The 18,184-nt window shown below is 38.3% G+C and overlaps 1 protein-coding gene across 1 annotated transcript in view; it reads left to right on the top strand.

Moving 5' to 3' along the window:
- NKAIN3 (sodium/potassium transporting ATPase interacting 3) overlaps positions 1 to 18,184 on the top strand; it is a 509,268-nt gene that overhangs the window by 244,725 nt on the left and 246,359 nt on the right. Inside the window, 2 exon segments of the mRNA XM_027128020.1 lie at positions 1,667 to 1,804; positions 10,251 to 10,331. Of these exon segments, the coding sequence (XP_026983821.1) occupies positions 1,667 to 1,804; positions 10,251 to 10,331 (219 nt within the window).

Genomic DNA, 18,184 nt, shown 5'->3' with positions numbered 1-18,184 from the left:
TATTTGTGCTTTTATTTCAAGTCACTGTAAATCCATTTTAAGTTATCAGAAAATGAATATCAATAAGTAGGGAGACGGGGTGTCTCCAATAAAGACTGCAGATTTTCTAATCAGTGGTGTTAATTCGTGTGTGTTTTCTTTAATATCATAAAGGAGAATGCTATCCATGCATCTTCTGACAGAAAAGAAAATGGGGTTTCCTCTCTTTGAAACGTTCACTTTAAAGGTTTTTGTGATGCACGACAGCTTTAAAATAGGGTTGCTTTTCAGGATGAATTGCCCACAGCTGCTCTTCAGGACGTTTTGGTTTTTTCTGAGCACATCCATCCTGTTGGACATAAAAAACTGCATATGTACATCACTGATGGACCAATAAATAAAATGCTGTGTTTTTAGGGAAAGGTTCCTGGGAACTAATTAGAGTCACAAGCAGAGAGAAACAGGGGGTTGAAAACAGTGTGCTGCTTCTTACCTTGCTCTGGTTATTTTGTGTTTTAGCCCTTTCTGTGCATCTCCCACTTTGTGAGTGCAGGGAATGGTGACAAATCACTTGAGGATCAGGAAATACCCATGAAATGAATGTGGGTCGGAGTGGGTGTCTTTAGGTATTTGCTCGTTTCTCTTCTCCTCCACAACTTACTGAAGGTGAATCTAAACCAAGGTAAATTCAGCTTACTGGATAGAGGACATTTCTTTATGTCCAAGGAAATTAAAGCTATTCAGGCCTACACCTGCCACATAACTAGAAAAATACCTAGGGTACCATTTTCATTTCCAATCTGCAGTTTCTTTTGCTGGCAGTATGGTTAATCGTGGGATCATTTTCTTAGAAATACTAGTTTCTCAAAGTAAATGTAGAAAAATGCTTGAAACATGTAAGATTTGTGTCCAAATACAGCAGGCAAAATTATAAAATTTTTAGATATAAAATGCAATAAATATCATTAGTACATGGTAATGACATTGTTGGCATTCACTGGACTGTATAAAATTCATTTTAATATATTATCTCAATAAAATATGGTTCAAAGGAAGTATGTAACTCTAGTTTTAGATCAGGACTACAGGAAATAAGTAAGCTCATTTTGAAAAAGGAGTTATTATCATTAATGTAAGTAAGTAAGTAAGCCCAGAGTAAGTAAATAAGCTTCATTTTGAAAAAGTGGTTAGTCATTATAATCGATGACAATCTAAAGAAAGGAAAAAAAGAACAGAAGATTTGATAATTCATGTTTCACACAGGAAGGCACAGATGGGTAGCTTTTGTTATTGTTTTTGGTTTTTTCCAAAATAATAATAGTCCTAGCATTGCAAGCCTGGAGATACTGTTCTGAGTAGGTTATACTAAGCCAATAATTTACTAAAAATAATGATAAGTTAATATGAGAAAATATGGTATCATAAAATGTTGCCTGGATTTGCTACTATAGAAAATGATTTCAGGAGTATATCTCTAGCTCTCCAAGTCTATGAACACTTGAAGTCATAACACTCAAAGTTATCTTAGTATATTTTCTGAGAGAAGTTGCGTAAAGCAGTACATGATGATGGTGTCCGTAACTGCGATTCAAATTGACTGCAGCCTTCTCCAGCTGTGAAACCGAGATTAAAATGGTCTGCTGGTGCTTGGGTTAGATGCTCATGGGCTCTCTCTGCTTTGTTGCAGCTCTCAGCATTAGAGAGGCAGATCTTTGACTTCCTCGGCTTCCAGTGGGCGCCCATCCTTGGAAATTTTCTACATATAATAGTCGTCATATTGGGTCTGTTTGGAACCATTCAGTACAGACCTCGCTATATCGTGGTGGTAAGTCTTTTTGTTACCATGTCTTTTCATATAAACACTGAAAAATGTTAGGAGAAGAAGGAAATAAATCATTTAAGTTGTTCCCTTTGATATAACGTGGCTTGGCCATTCTGGCCTTCATTACTGAATTCTGTTGAGAGATGATTACCTGGCAGAAAGAAGACTCAGTGAATGTTTACAATGAGAGGAAAGCAACGTGACTGTAAGTGGGAGATGCATAGTGAGACTCACAGTGTCATTGAAATCAAGTTTCACAAGGAAATTTAAGATGTGGTTTGGATGGAGTAGGACTGGTTGTGGTCTTGATGTTAGATGAGATATAAATGTACATTAACTATCATGTCAATGGCATATGTCACTAACCCTAAAAAGCAAACCGACCTAGCCATAACTGTTTACTAACTGATAGCAATAATACAATTTAATTTTAATGGACATAAGACATTACAAATGCATGTGCATTTATTTAGTACTCACCCTTTAAGATATTGCATACTGTATATTACCGAACATTTCTCCACTTTGGTAAGATAAATTTGAAACATAAATCCATACTCCAAACTATGACATACATGGCAACACACCCTCCATTGTAGGGAAATTTAATAAGGGATATTCTGTGCTCCGCAACTGACTGGAAGTTATTTCCAGTAATAGATTTCTTCAGTGTAAAAAGAGGGGAATATTTTGGGCTACATGTATAAGAAGGTTGTCAGAAATACCAAGCATGTATAAGGAACTGTAATGAGGGGTGACATACTCTAAAATGCTCATTGAGCCTGAAAAAATATACCATGTTCAGTAGAATTAGTAAATATTTTCTTGCAATGCGATGATTGCCTCACTAGAAGAAAACTATAGACTTAAAAATATGCCATCTTTGCATTTTGGTTTAATCCAGTCACCTATCAAAAAGAAAAAAGTTATACATTTTTCTATAAGTGCCTCAATTCTCTGTTTGCATCTCAAAATTGGCTTTTGCGTATCTTTCATCATATCACACAGAGGTGAAGGTAACCAGCCCACAGCATAGACTCTGCCCTCAAAATTGCTGCTCCAGGCACCCTGGAACATTTCTGTCACTCAGCTGACTGCAGGGGCTAAACAGTCCCTGCTTTCCTCTTCTTCCCTGAAAGATAGCCTCTGCTAAGCCACTGTGTGATCTATTAAAAAGGCGTTTCACAGACGTGGACTTGCAGCTCAAGAGACTTTAATATGCATAATAGCAAACTATTATTGGATTCTATGTTCTAGTTTGTTGCTTGAACACAGAGCACTTGGACTTAGTACAGGCTTGTCATTGTGTGATGTTGTTTTCTGCTGAAGCACAAAATGCCAGGTGACTGTGCAGCCAGTGGCCTCTATGGGATGAAGCTGTCTGTACACGTCAGTGACGTACTAGTCCTAGTGCTTCTATCCTCTCCACATGAGCTCTACACACTCTTCACGCAGCTCCTGCCTTGGTCGAGGCTTTGCAGTCTCTTTCCTGCACATGGACTTCCTGCTTGCCTTCGGCTTCCTCCCTGTTAACGTGTCCCTTGTACTTTTTCTAAATCGCTGGGTTGAAACCCTTCGCTAACTCGTTAGCAGGATAAAATCTAAGAATATTCTCGGCTGCCCCACCTGACCAAACTGGTCTCACAATCCCTACTTCCTTCCTTCCTTTCTCCCCCTCCTTCTTCCCCGATATCTGTTTTGTCTTAACTTTCTTCCTTGCGTTTTTCTTTTACATATTCATTCCTATTTATTGGGTTTCTACACTGTGCGTGGCATTGTGTTCAGTGCGGGGAACAAGGTGAGCAAATACAGACAGACGTGTTTTCTGTCCTCCTGGGTACTTACCTTACAGTCTAGGGAGGGCAAGTGGGTTTTATCAGATAATCATCCACATAAACATTAGATTGCAACTGTCACAAGTGTTAAAAAGGAGCACGTTGTGCCAGTAGATGTATCCTGGAGGGTCCCTCTGAGCCTGCAGTAGATGTATCCTGGAGGGACCCCTCTGAGCCTGCAGGTGTGACTGTGGAGCTGAGATCTGCAGTGTGAGTGTGAGTTCACCAGGGTAGAGGGGACCGAAGCGGGTTCTGGGCAGGAAGCACCACAGGGCACACAGTAGGATGTCGATAGCAGTAGGTCCCATTCCCTCGTTAAGCATTCACTGAGGACCTGCATGCGAACATGCAATGTCATAGGTGCTCAATAAATACCTATTGTTTTCCCCATCTAGTTCCCTGTGGGTTCCTAGCGTCCTCTTGCGATAGGACTGGGGTCACTTCTTTGTCCGGTATCTTTTCCTCACTTCCTTCTCTCGCTTCTCCCTCCTTCATGTTGAAGGAGGAAGATGTAGGTCTTTCAGAATCTTCAAAGAAAAATGTCTGTAAGACAAACAATCTACGTTTTTGCTCATCTTGATTTTCTCTTGGTGTGTACGCCAACCAAATCCCTATTGTTTTATTTACTCTCTCATTCGAGACCCTCTCCCAGGAAGGGGAGAGAAAGGAAACAATGAATTGCCAGGAAAGCGGTCCATGCCAACATGTCATTTGGTTTCACCTTCACAAGTGTCCTATGGGTGTGTATTAGCATCCCTAATTTTACAGATGAGGCAAGAGTTAAGGAGAGGTTAAGTGACGTATCCAAGGAACCCAGAGAGTAAATGGCAGAGATGGATGCTATCGTTAGGTTTCTGGAGTTGCGTTATCACGATCTATGCTCTGCTTCCACTATCACATTCCAGATGATGTGCTGCCACTGTCGATATAAGATTTGACATTGGAAACAATCCTGCCTTACCTCCTTAGCTGATCATAGAATGTTGTTACCTATGTGGGATTCCAGATGAACTCTTATTCTAACATGGGTATAAAGTATCTATTGGGGAGAAATGCTGAAGAATCGTTAGTCAATGCGTATGGGAAATCTGTTCACAGAGGGCACCTTTAATGGGAAGATTATCAAGGGTGCCTAGTTATGGGGAAAGTGACTACTACACATTACCTTTATCACACCACGAGTAGCTCATCCCTGAGCTGTTTTCATGAATACTTTGGTTCGAAGCCACAATTGGTGGTCTCCAGGCCACCAATTAATTAATTCCAATTAATTCTGGTATGAAAAAGCCTGGAAATGAATATGGCCTATGTCACACTAATCAAGGGCTGCCTCCAAGGCACCCACTTCTCAACGGCACTGAGCGGGAAAGAGATTTCTGACTGTAGGAGATTTTTCTCTCGAACTTGGCCTCCATTATTGGCTGAAACAGTCACCAGCAGTGCCAATTAAACAGAATCCATTTCAAGCCAGCAGACATTTTGGAGCACCAAGACACAGAGGGTAGGGTCCTGCCATTTCTTAAAACAAACAGGGTTTGTCACGGCTGAATTTAAAGAATTGATCACCCTTATGAAAATGGTTAAGGTAAAGGGGCGCGTAGAGCAAGCTCTCCAGTGTCTACAGGCAAATTTCAGACTCCTTAGGGTGGAAATCAGAGCTTACAAAAACTGCTCGTTACTTCTCTCTCTCGCATCCCCTGCCTTCCCACCTCGTGCCAGACGTGCTGACTGATTCGTGTTTTCCAAAGACCACGTGCTGTTTCTTGCCTCCTTGGTTGATATACACTGCACTTGCTCTCTGGAGCACCCTATTCTCCTTACCCATTTGGAAAAATCTTAATAATTCTTCAACTGAATAGTCACCTGTAAGAGCCTTCTCTGGCCATCCCCCCTCCAGGCTAAGTGCCTCTGCCTCTCTGCACCCATAGATCCTGGTAACTCTATCCTATCTGTCTACACGGTTGCCGTCCTTGCTTCCAGGCCCATCTCATCTCATTCAACAGTGCCCTCCTGTATATGTATACGTATAGCTGATTCACTTTGCTGTACAGTCGAAACTAACACAGCATTGTAAAGCTGCTATGCTCCAATAAAAATTTACAAAAAAACAGTGTCCTCCTGGCAGGCAGACGATGCCTGTCCATGGCTGTATTCTAAGTTAGCCTGATGTGCATGGGCCTTTAGAGATGCTTAATACTTGATTAAACAAATAATAAATTAATGAAAGGTTATTGGATGAAATTATTTTACTGGATGGACTAGACGGTGATTTCTTATCTCAGAACATGGCAACAATAGTTCTGCAAAAGAAGCTGGCCTTACTGCCTTGCTTCTTTCAATCTGAACACCAGGATTTATAAGATAAAATAGTATGTGCTGCTCTGCCTGCACCTACCATTAGCTGACTTATTCCTTGACTTATTTTTTTTCTAATAAATATAACATTGTGGGCCCCTGACACTGTCTTGAGGAGGTCCCATTGCAAAGACTGTTAGAAAAATTCACCCAAATCACAAAATGAAAGAGAGATAATTCCCCTTTGGTTACCATCACTGCTGAGAAGGTACAGTTTACTACTTCTACATTTATTTTTAGAAGATAAAACCAACTTTGTCATAGGATACTCTTTCGCTGATTAAAATTTATTTTAGCTAAGGTACAAGGTGGGATGTATACATTAGGGATGCCAAGTGTAATCATAGCATTTGAATGCACTTTTGTGTTTCCTTGGCTGTAGACAAAATGAAGCAGAGTGGGGGCTAAGTCATATTTAACAGTCATAAAAAGCACTGTTCTGGAATCAGCTGTTGACTCCTGTCTGCTTTGCTCCTATGTCAAATATTTTAAAATCTTACTTATGAATTCTAGAAAGAGATTCTGCTCTACAATTATTAAAATCTTTATCATTTCATGGATAATAATTTAATCAAGCGGTTTTACATTCATTTAAATGCAGAAATATTAACTCACTTGACAGTTTTGAATAAAGATTAACATTGGAATTAAAAGTAACTCAAAGCTTCCTTTAAAAATTAAAAGAAGAAAGCCAAGTAAGTATGCTAGGCCCATACGTTAGTTATTTGGACTTTTATACAAATGTCCACATCCAAAGAACTGCAACTTGCTTTCATTTGAATTGTTATACAGGGAAATATCCCTACTATGTCATCATAAATCTCCCTCCAGAGTTACTGCTCAACATGGCAGTTAAGAGTGTTAGGTTTCCATTCAGTGGTCTCAGATTTATTTCCCCCTGGACATGAATACTAAACTCCAGAAACTATTAGAACAATGGGTGAGCAAGGAAACTACTTTTTTTTTGAGTGAATCTAACATATTGAGTATAATATTGTATCTGATTGATACACATGTGAATGAATGAATGAATGAGTGGCCTTCCTGGTAACTGGAAAACAAACAAGCTCAGGAAGTAAAAATAATTTATGTTATGGACTAATTGCTCTATGAGAAAGAAATAGGCTGGGAGACTGCTAAAGTTCATTTCAATTAAAAAATACTTCATAAAACTATGCAATATCCAGGAAGCCACAGAGAACACATAGATGTTTTTCCATATCTATGGGCATTGTCTAATTAAATTAGGATTTAAAATATGTGTACTGAACATAAGCAAAGTAGGATAGATAAATAGGTTGATAGATTAGATAGATAGATGATGGGTAAACAGATGGATAGATAATTATACAGAGTGATTTTTTTTTTTTTACTTTGAGAAGTTAAGTCTTCTATACTTCAAGTATATCTATGTGGCTGTCTGAGCTTGTAGGCATACTCCATGATAACCAAAAGGTATTTGTTAAAAATGTAGTTTGTCTCTTTTTTTTATTCTAGTTTCAGCTGCATTATAAATAAATTAACCCACGTCAAAAAGAAGAGAGGGAGGATAGCCAGTGTCTTATACCATATGTGGTTCTAATACTTTCTGCTTAGGAAAAGTTCCTTTGGATGTGTTATTCGTGTTGCTAGAAATCCTTTCCTCTTACCTCTGCGTGCAGACTTGAGTCTCAGGTGCACATTGAGGTATATGGTTTCCATCTCATAACAGTCCAAAATTCAACTGTACAGGTATCCTTTGTTCTCAACAAACCAGTGTATTAGAATAAAGAAAATTACAATATTGCTTTTTAAAAAACTACGTATTTATATAACACAGGACACATTAATAGCAAAATACAGAAGAAATCATTTCAAAAACATAACCAGTTATAGAATATATATGAATGAATTTTTGGTAAACTGGTAATCTGGTGAATTGGTTATTTAATAAATTGCAGAATTGGGGGAAGTGTTAACTTGCAAATTAATCTGTAGTCCTTTTCCTAAGATCTTTTAAAATGAAGACTGTCATGTAATGCCCAAGCACCCCAGCTCTGGAGTCAAACTGCCCGAGCGCCTATCCCAACTCTGACACTAACTGGGTGATCAGATGATTTCCTCTCTACCTTGGTATTAATGTGATGGCTAGATGACTTAATCTGTGTAAAGTGCTTATCACAGTACCAGGAATGCAGAAAGCAGCGGAGTGACTCTTGTTAGGAATTTCGGAGCTGAGGGTTGGAATCTACTCAGCCTGATCATTTTATCTTTGAATGTTTGAAAGTGTCATCAATAGTACAACTTGTGAGGGATCAGAATACACTTCAATCACTAAGCTTGTGCTATGATTTTAAGTAGAATTTTTTATTATGTATTTTTTGTAACTATGAGTTGATTTACTTTTCTAAAGGAATACTTACGGGTTTAGGCTTGCAGTCCTAATAATGAAGAATCATGTGGTCTTACTTTTCAAAGTAAGAAAATTCAGTTCATTTTCTTACTTTAGTCTTGCTTTATTTTATGTCCTTCCCTTAACCTTTATCACTGGCTTTTTCCTCCTGAATGAGTGGTCTGCACAACTCTGTCACTCAAATATACCCATAATTATATTTATTTAGAATGAAAAATATCGGATCCTAGATGCCATCTGATTAGCAGCATCTTTAAAATGTGTTGTGGTTATTGTGACTTTATCAGTTTGCAAAAAGTAAACATTGAGAATGTAGATTAGCTGTTTTCAATATTCATGGGGATATTTTGTGGTTCAGAGGAATGCATCTGGTGCATTTTTAAGGAAACATCTAAACCCACTCACACTAGAAGGCTTTGCCAGCGGAAGGTATCAGGTCAACAATGTCGGCAACAACCAAAAGCCTAAATATATATTTTAACCTGTGTTAACTTTTTAACATATTTTCCAACTCCTCTAAATTTCCAGTGATTTTGGAGCCTTAACTCATTATTATAAATGTATTATTCTTTTTTTTTAATGTATTATTCTTTAAAAAAATCATAAATGACAAAGATACAAAATGTAAATTGAATTTTAGAAAAAGTTGAAAAGCTTCTGATAAGGTTTGTAATAAGATCCTGGCTATTTTATACAGTGTCTAAAATTCATAAGTCTGTTATTTGGCAGAGCATAGAAGAAGCTAATAAATTATTTCAATATTTGTCTTAATTTAACAGTAGCTAATAAGTTATTTCAACATTTATCTTAATTTAACAATAGAAAGCAATAATTTAATTAGTATGCCAGTTTAAGAAGTTACGAATTCATAGATTTTTGCAGTACAGTAAAATGAATGAGCAAACCATTGTATTTGATCTGCTCATTGTGTTGCCATGGTAAGTTCCATCCTGAGCCATCCCAGCCATCCTATATGTCAGCTTTCCAGACCTCAGTGTCTTTGTCTGCCTAAGAAAGTGACCGGATGAATAGAGCCCTAAGACTTCTCTGTTGATGAGTCTTGATCTAAGGCTACCTTAATTCAGTCTGACTAATACTCTTGAGGAAGGCATTTCCTAATACATAATACATTAATAAAACCAATTAATCAATAAGGCTGGCATGTTTAGAGTTTTTTGGTTGTGATTGGAAGGTATTTTCCCATTATGGAAATATGTTGCTTATTTGCTCACTCTTAATCCTACTTATTAATAAGTAGGATTTACTTATTAATCCTACCATAATTAGAACTGGTGTGCTTTTAAAAATTATTTTACATAATCACATAATATTCTATCATGATAGTAGGGGCATACACTCCACTCAATAAAATAGTCCAACAGTTGAAAGGTTGTTAATTTTACTCCATAAATCCATTTTCAAACATGATCCTCATTCAGGGATGTGGAAGTGAAGCGTTTTGACTAACATTCCTAAACCTTTGATGATTTACTGTAACTAAAAGATAGCTAGCTAGCTAGCTAGGTAGATAGCCCCCAGAAAATTTGCATAATTGTGTCCCTTGGAAAAGCTGGTAGTCAGAAAACAAACCAAATCAGCGCTTGGATTTAACTTGCAACTGCAAGCAGGCAAAGCACTGTAAGAATAAATCTAGTTTTATTGGCATCTACTTAAAGCAGTAGAAACTATTGGATTTTTAATTTCTAGAGATCTTAGGGGACCGCATAAGGAGCACTCTTTTCTGAGCGTGCCCTGTTTCTTCCCAGAAGACACACTTATTGACATTTTTATTATCGATTTATTTAGTATGCATGCCTTTCATCTCCACATTTTTCTTCTCTTTCCTTCCCCCACCCTTTCTTTCCAGTATACAATATGGACTGCCCTCTGGGTCACCTGGAATGTTTTCATTATCTGCTTCTATTTGGAAGTAGGTGGGCTCTCTAAGGTAAGTCCATCATGCTTTTAAAGTACACTTTTAAAAAGAATACACTAATAAATAATCTAAGTAACATTACAAATGGAATACTAATATATATATGTATACAGTAATCTAAGCAACATTACAAATGGAATACTAAGGATATATAGTAATCTAAGCAACATTACAAATGGGATACTAATCAAAAAAGAGTTTGGGTACCATTAGAAAGAATAACCTTGGGAACATGTTAATACAATGAAACTCTGAAACAATGGCCTTATGATTTAGTTTGTTAAGCTGTCGTGGAACTCAGCTACCAGTGTATCCTCATGTCCAGTTTAAAAAGGCCTAATGTCCCAGTGACCACAGCCCCATATGTTAAGTGCAAAATGGCTTTGAACATTCTTGTGTTTGAAATGGGAAAAGGGATTGACTAAGATGTAAATGTAACGAATATGAATAGCAAATTGCTATCTTTGCTTGAATATTAATTCTGGAAAAATAAAGTTTGTCAGAGAAGGAAATCCTCATTATAGTAAATGGAGCATACGTTTACTGACAACTACATACATCAGTGCAGTGATTCCTATTGTGAAATCCTGATCAGAAAAGAATTGTCTTGATGCAACGTGATACGAATATTATTTCTGTCTGTCTAGAACTCGTGTCAGCAAAGCACATAATTTTCATTATGACTCTTGCAGAATCATCTTTTGATTACCATCCAAATGGAAGAGCATCTTGGGTTAAGTTTCTAGTTAAGTTTCTAGTTATGTTTCTTAAGCATTTTTCTCATAAACCAGCACAGTTCCCACTTGAAATCGTAGAGAAGAAACCTAACAGTATAATTCCAAAAAGAATAAGAAAGCTGTAAACTATCTTTTAGATTTCTTGTTATCAACTATATTTGTGCAAACATTCTATTGTTGTATGATAGTCTCAAATTTTCTTTAAGTAGCATTTGTGGTTTAGATCTCAGAAAAATTTGCCTTGACCAACACAGAGACTTTTAGAATTGTTAGGCTCCACTGAAGTCCATACGCTAACAAAGAATTTTCGATTTAGCCAAGTAGCAAATATCCCTGAAGCGTTTTCTCCAGAACCTCCAGAGGTGGTTACTCTTTGTTCTACACTCTAATAACTTTATAATTAGAACTTGTCATCATTTTCTCACATTGGCAAATGTATTCAGGAACCAGAGATGACATTTCTGAGTTACATACAAATGCACCAACATCTACCTTTACCTCTACCTAATTTCTAAGACAGAAGAAAGCGCTTAAATCAGTGCCCAGTTATCATCTGTAACATGCAGATTATAAAGTAATTTTAAAATGCAATTTTATGAATAAAATAATTATGGATAATAAGTTAAGCATAGCATTTTTCAACCCATAGCATTTTGTAATTCGTGATTTGATTGGTCATTTTAAGTCATACTTTTATTTCACTGGATGGAAATCATCTTTTATCTCTTTCTCTATTAATTGGCAGAGGAAATTTGTTCCATGGAATTGGCATCATAGTGTGTTGAAAGAGGACTGAATTTCAAATCATAAGTCTTGGATTCAAATCTTGTCTTTAGTGCTTATAAACTATGGGCCCTTAGGCAAAGTACTGAACCCGGAAAGTCTCTGAGAAATATAAAAACAGGACCAGCTTCTCCAGTAAAGATAGTAATCAGGGTTTGTTTGGTGTTTCGCATTGTTACCAAATATGGTAACTCAGGTAAGCTGCAAAATAATCCTGTGATGTGATTTTTTTTAATTTTTAAAAACTATAATAATGGTAGCATTGATTTGTTCCCCCAAAGGCTGATTTCCCTCCATGGCTCAAGTTAACCTTTGTGAACTGTTTCTTGTAACTGCTTTTCTAATATCAATGTGCATGTCAAGGATTTTTTTTTCCTCGTTTCTTTGGGTTCAAGGTTAAAAAAAATGGGTATAGTGGTCCCAGTTACTCATTTTATTACCCGTTCAAATGCCATTAAGCAGTCAACCAAGTATTCTAGACCATAGATAGGATAGATGACTCCAAAAGGAGCATCCTAAAGAGATGCTCTTGGTCTCTATTTACTGTTTCAAAGGCTGGTAACCTCTCCTTGGCTAGCCACAGGGAAGCCTCAATTCCAGCCTGTAGGGAATCTATTCTGAAAACTAGAGCAGTGTTAAGGACCCTTGATAAACCCAAGCACCTCTGCCATTTTTTCCAGGTTGTACCCCGTTTCATAAGATATTCCTCGTCCGCGTGTGCTAGTTTATATACTAACTTTCTAGAGCCCTCTATCTCCTGCTAGTTCATGAAGGCATTTCTTGGAATTACCCACTTGGATAGATTAATAGAAGCCTCCCTCTACTTTGATTTTTGCCCAAAAGGTCCATTCTAAAATGGTGAATCTTTCTCAAAAGACCGGATTCAGATTAATTTCCACAACATCTCTATGGATTCGTGTGTTATTCCAATGACAGGCACTACTGAGCCATTCTCGTTAACTAATAGTGTACTCGCCTGGCCGTGAGCAATCATACGTCTGGCCTATTATGGGGACTCTTGATCACACCCTTCAGGTTTTTCCCTTTGCTGTTATCTGCCCATCAGCTTGGCATCATACTTTTGTCACTGTGGTCTTGAAGGTCCTGATTCTCCCCAGACCTTCCAGAACTTGAAGGAAATGGGAATGTGTGCATGTATGGTGAGGTTGAGGATGACTGTGGGTAGGTGACCAAAAGTGCCTGCACTTTTATAATCTACTGGAGCCTCAGTTTCCTTTTCTGCAAAGTGAGGAAGACCACAGCACTAGTTTCATTGGATTGTTGAAAGAATTAAGTAAGATGATTCATACAAAGAACTTAGAAAGGATCTTGGCATATTGTGAGGTTTCAGTAAAAAGTGGTTTTTAGAATTGCCAATCAACATCATCATCTTTATTGAGAAATTAACAGACATCAGGATCCTCATTCTGCAAACCTGTGGGACATATATTTATTACTATGCAAGAGCTGTAAAAGGGAAGGAAATGTGGGACTGAGTGACTTGTTTAAAAAGTATGTAACAGTCCCTTGTGATAGGACCTCAGATCTGCATATTAACTTCACAGCTGTAACACGATTAATTAAACCCTTTCCTTCAACATGGAAATAGCGTTTTTGAAATGCTTCTGCAGCTAGATTCTCCTGCTGTCCCTCCCGCCCCCCTTGGAAGGACTTTATGAATCTTTGGAGGCACTAAGACTGTTTTTCATGCTGTACTTTAAGATCACCAAGGGTACAATTAATAAGTTATTGCTGCTTCTTTGGAAGTCCCAAGACTTGAAATCATTTTTTTCTTCCTAGGAATCCATTCAGAATGTAAATATGAAAACCCAACTCATTTGCTACATTTAAAGCTACTGAAAGACAAGTTATGTTGAGAACTCAAGTTGTACTTGTTTTTAATCCCCCCCCAAATTAAGCTGATGCCTTATGGCATCTTTCTGATTACTCCAAATTGTACAAACTTTACGCGAATATTTCTTCTAATTGACTTTTCCTGAGAGATGTATGGAACTTACACATTACTGATCCTAGAGAATTTTCAGTGTGTCACATTTTCCTAGAATTCTGACTGTGTGTGACGGTGCATGAGCGTAATTTAGACATAAAAAATGAATGTATAGAAATTCTCTGTAGACTTATATTAATCATGAGCTTTGATCAGGGGTTTTCTAAAACTTAGGCAGGAAGCCTGGGGGGGAAATGGACTAACCCTTCCTGATTTCTCCTCTGTACTGGCGTTCACGTTGCCTTTGCACAAAAGGAAAACTACCTATATTTGTTTCTCTATATCGTGTCTTAATGACTGCACTTTTTTCATAGTACCTGATTTGTGGGTATTTTGATTCTTAAAGAAATTTAATTGATACAGCCACTATGGAGAACAGTATGGAGGTTCCTTAAAAAACTAAAAATAGAACTACCATACGACCCAGCAATCCCACTACTGGGCATATACCCTGAGAAAACCATAATTCAAAAAGACACATGCACCCCAATGTTCACTGCAGCACTATTTACAATAGCCAGGGCATGGAAGCAACCTAAGTGCCCATCGACAGATGAATGGATAAAGAAGATGTGGCACATATATACAATGGAATATTACTCAGCCATAAAAGAAACAAAATTGAGTTATTTGTAGTGAGGTGGATGGACCTAGGCTCTGTCATACAGAGTGAAGTAAGTCAGAAAGAGAAAAACGAATACTGTATGCTAACACATATATATGGAATCTAAAAAAAAAAAATAAAAGGTTCTGAAGAACCTAGGGGCAGGACAGGAATAAAGATGCAGACGTAGAGAAAGGACTTGAGGACATGGGGAGGGGGAAGGGTAAGCTGGGATGAAGTGAGAGAGTGGCATGGACATATACACACTACCAAATGTAAAATAGATAGCTAGTGGGAAGCAGCTGCATAGCACAGGGAGATCAGCTCGGTGCTTTGTGACCACCTAGAGGGGTGGGATATGGAGGGTGAGAGGGAGAGGCAAGAGGGAGGGAATATGGAGATATATGTATACTGATTCACTTTGTTGTATAGCAGAAACTAACAACATTGTAAAGCAACTATACTCCAATAAAGATGTGGAAAAAAAAAAAAGAAATTTAAGCCATTTCCCCAAATGGCAATAATAGCACTTTCTTATCCTCTTTTGACTTAAATCATCACCATTCACTCGCAAGGGTTCTCTTCTCTTGTGAGACTCTTCAGCTGAATATTTCACCTGAGCAGTCTGGCAGGGTCAATGAGATCATTCTTCTTTTTCAAGGCTCACCCTTGTTATCTAGCCTGAGTTGTTCCTCTGTACTTACTAGGAAAAATCTCTTTCTTGATCACGATTCATTTTCCTTCAAGGTTGGATTCTTCCACTAACTTTGGCTTTGGGCAGGCACTTTGAAGTAGGAAACGTTTAGGCAATTCAGAGTTCCGTGTAGAAGTTATTGCGTAGGAAACAGAACTCCCAATCCCCTTCAGCTGCTTACAATCCGTCCATTATTCGTAATAAACATTCTAAATATTTTTATGTTTCAAAGAATTCTTCTTCTGTGGGCAGTTTCAAACTAAATAAGTGATGCATAGTGTATTTCTTTCTTTACATAAATACAACTTGCTGAATCTAGCAATGAGTATTAAACTTGCATTTATCCTTTCCTTTTGATGATTTTTTCCTCAGACATTTTTCAGAAAGAACCTTGAAATATGATGTTTATGGAGGGCTGAAGCTAGGATACAAAATGTCTGTATTTGAGAATAATGTATCAGCAAATGATATAGGAGTAGCATCCAATAAACCCAGCAAAACTATGCCTGCTTTTGAAACTACAAGAATGACATCCTTTTTACTGTATCATGAGTAATAGCATATCTGTATCAATGAGAATCTTTGGAAAAATGCTTAAACTTTCAGTTCACTGGAATAACAAAATATTTTATGTTCTGAACTAATATATTAGTATATATTTATCCTGCTATCCTGAAAGAATGTTTTTGTCTGTAATATTGACTGGGGGAATGGGAGATTGGAGGTGATGGTGGACATCTATCCAGTTATTAAAGATTTATAAAGGAAGAACCATCACAATCTGCTTCTGGGCATTGAATCGAAATGAGACCCAAAAGCTTGCAAATGTTTATTGTTTCCTACACAGTCCTTTACCTAAGTGATGCAATTATGTTCTTTTATTTAAAACAAAAGTAGCAAAGCTGTGGAAATATAGTTATGCATTCCTTATTCCAAAGGACTTAAACTATACTTTTTCCCTTGGCCTTGGTCTAAGTGAACATAACTTCTGAAAATAGCATCTTCAGTGTTCTTTGTATGGTAAGATAATTGTTTTCCCTGTAGCTTCTTTTCCACAGTAAAGAAAATTATAAGCACATTTAAACTCAGTATTATATTTTAATAGATTTCATCAAATACAAACATTTTGAAAACCTTTGCTAAAAAAATCCAATTTGCTGCCACGTTATAGTCCAATGACATACAGAAACCACAATGAACTAAGTAATTGCTGCGGCCTGGGTGGTGTTTGGAGTTTTTAATCACAAGTTTGTGCGATAATCTTATGTCCTTCTGTAGAGGTTCAAATGGTTTTTTCAAAAGAGCAGATGGATGTATTATTCGATCAACAGTAACTCTATTTATTGCTGCAGAATGAGAGTCATTGAACAAAGCCAATGCAAATGTAATTGAATAAATAAATATATATATATATATATATATATATATATAAAATTGAATAACTGGGTTATTGTCTCAACTCAGTGGATTATATTCATGAAATGGTTTTATTTCTTTGAATAAGCTGTCTCCGAACTATTTCATCTCCAACCCTATTCCCATTCATTATTACACTGGGTAACAGATTCTGTGCACAAGTTTGGTCATTAAAAATTAGTCTCCTGGGTTTCCCTGGTGGCGCAGTGGTTGAGTCCGCCTGCCGATGAAGGCCCCGGTCCGGGAAGATCCCACATGCCGCGGAGCGGCTGGGCCCGTGAGCCATGGCCGCTGAGCCTGTGCGTCGGAGCCTGTGCTCCGCAACGGGAGAGGCCACAACAGTGAGAGGCCTGCGTACCACAAACAACAACAACAACAAAAAAAAAAAAAAGAATACAATCCCGGTGGAGAATTTCAGGTGACATTTGCACGGTTCATAAAATTATAGAGACAGATAAACACATTTAGTTGCATTTATTTACTTTTTTAAACCAGAATAACAGCATATACCACTGCGAAATAAAATAGCAGCACACAGTCACATTATAACGGATGAATATTGAGCTGGAGGGTCCTGCAGGAACAGAGGGGCCTAGGATAACAGTTACTCAACAACTACTCTCAGAGAGAGGCAAACGCAAGTCCTTTGAATGCTTCGCATCAAATTTTCCTATGTAGTCTGTGAGAGTGGCAGGAGGGAAATCACAGGTAACAATAATCATATCTCAGAAGTTCTCTTTGCCCAGAGAAAGTTTCTCTTTGAGCCACTGGGTGGCTGTGATGGCGTGAGGAATTATGGGCCTGAGGCTTCAGACTGATGGGTTAGAGCCTTGAACACAGACGGCCCTAAAAGTATCTGTGCATCCAGTCTGTGATGTGGCTGGTTTCCAGCAGCTGCTGGAACCCCAGCGCTGGACCACTGGCTGCCCCAGCACGAGAGTTCTGGATCCCTGGCTCAGAAAGGATAAGCTGGAGAATTCAGGGGGAACTGAAGGATGATGAAATCAGTCAGAGTCGCCGGGAATGATGTGAAAACTGAAAATGATCGGCCAGAAGTTTAGTGTCAAGGATGAGAAGCGGGAATGGAGATGTGTTTTGCTTTCTCTTGACGCAGGGAGGTGCTGATGGAATGACAACTTAGGGGTCCTTGTAAGGAGATGCCGTTTGGTGTGAAGCTCCTTACAAGTCATGTCTGCCCACCAGCTGGGCTGACTGGCGTGGCAGCCAAACATGGACCTGCCCAGGTTAGGTTAGAGAGGCCGGAAGCAGGAGCCATTCCAGCCCCCCCCCCCATGTCCTGTTTGAGGGCCGACAGAGAGGAAAACGGAGGAAAAGTGCCTGGAGCAACACTGCCCAGAAGATGAGGCAGAACGGGCTGGTCCCAGCACAGACCACCGAACAGAAGCACAGGGTGACGTAATTAAAGGGGAGAGGGACACAGGAAGTATCTGAGTGTCCAGGATTCGGGGGGAGCCCTCCGCCACCCCTTGGAAGCCCTCAGCGTTGATCCCCCTTTGGCTGTTTTCTGACTTGGGAACAACAGGAGAAGTACAGCAACAATATTCAGTTGTATTTATTAGAATTGTCAGTGTGCTTGCCTGTTAAAATCAGCACATCGAAGCA

The sequence above is a fragment of the Aethalodelphis obliquidens genome, unplaced genomic scaffold (genome assembly GCF_003676395.1).
Source record: "Aethalodelphis obliquidens isolate GAN/ISIS:26980383/991018 unplaced genomic scaffold, ASM367639v1 scaffold33, whole genome shotgun sequence".
Classification (NCBI taxonomy): Eukaryota; Metazoa; Chordata; class Mammalia; order Artiodactyla; family Delphinidae; genus Aethalodelphis; species Aethalodelphis obliquidens.
The sequence above is the reverse complement of the archived record's forward strand: the minus strand, read 5'-3'. Positions and strand labels throughout refer to the sequence as shown.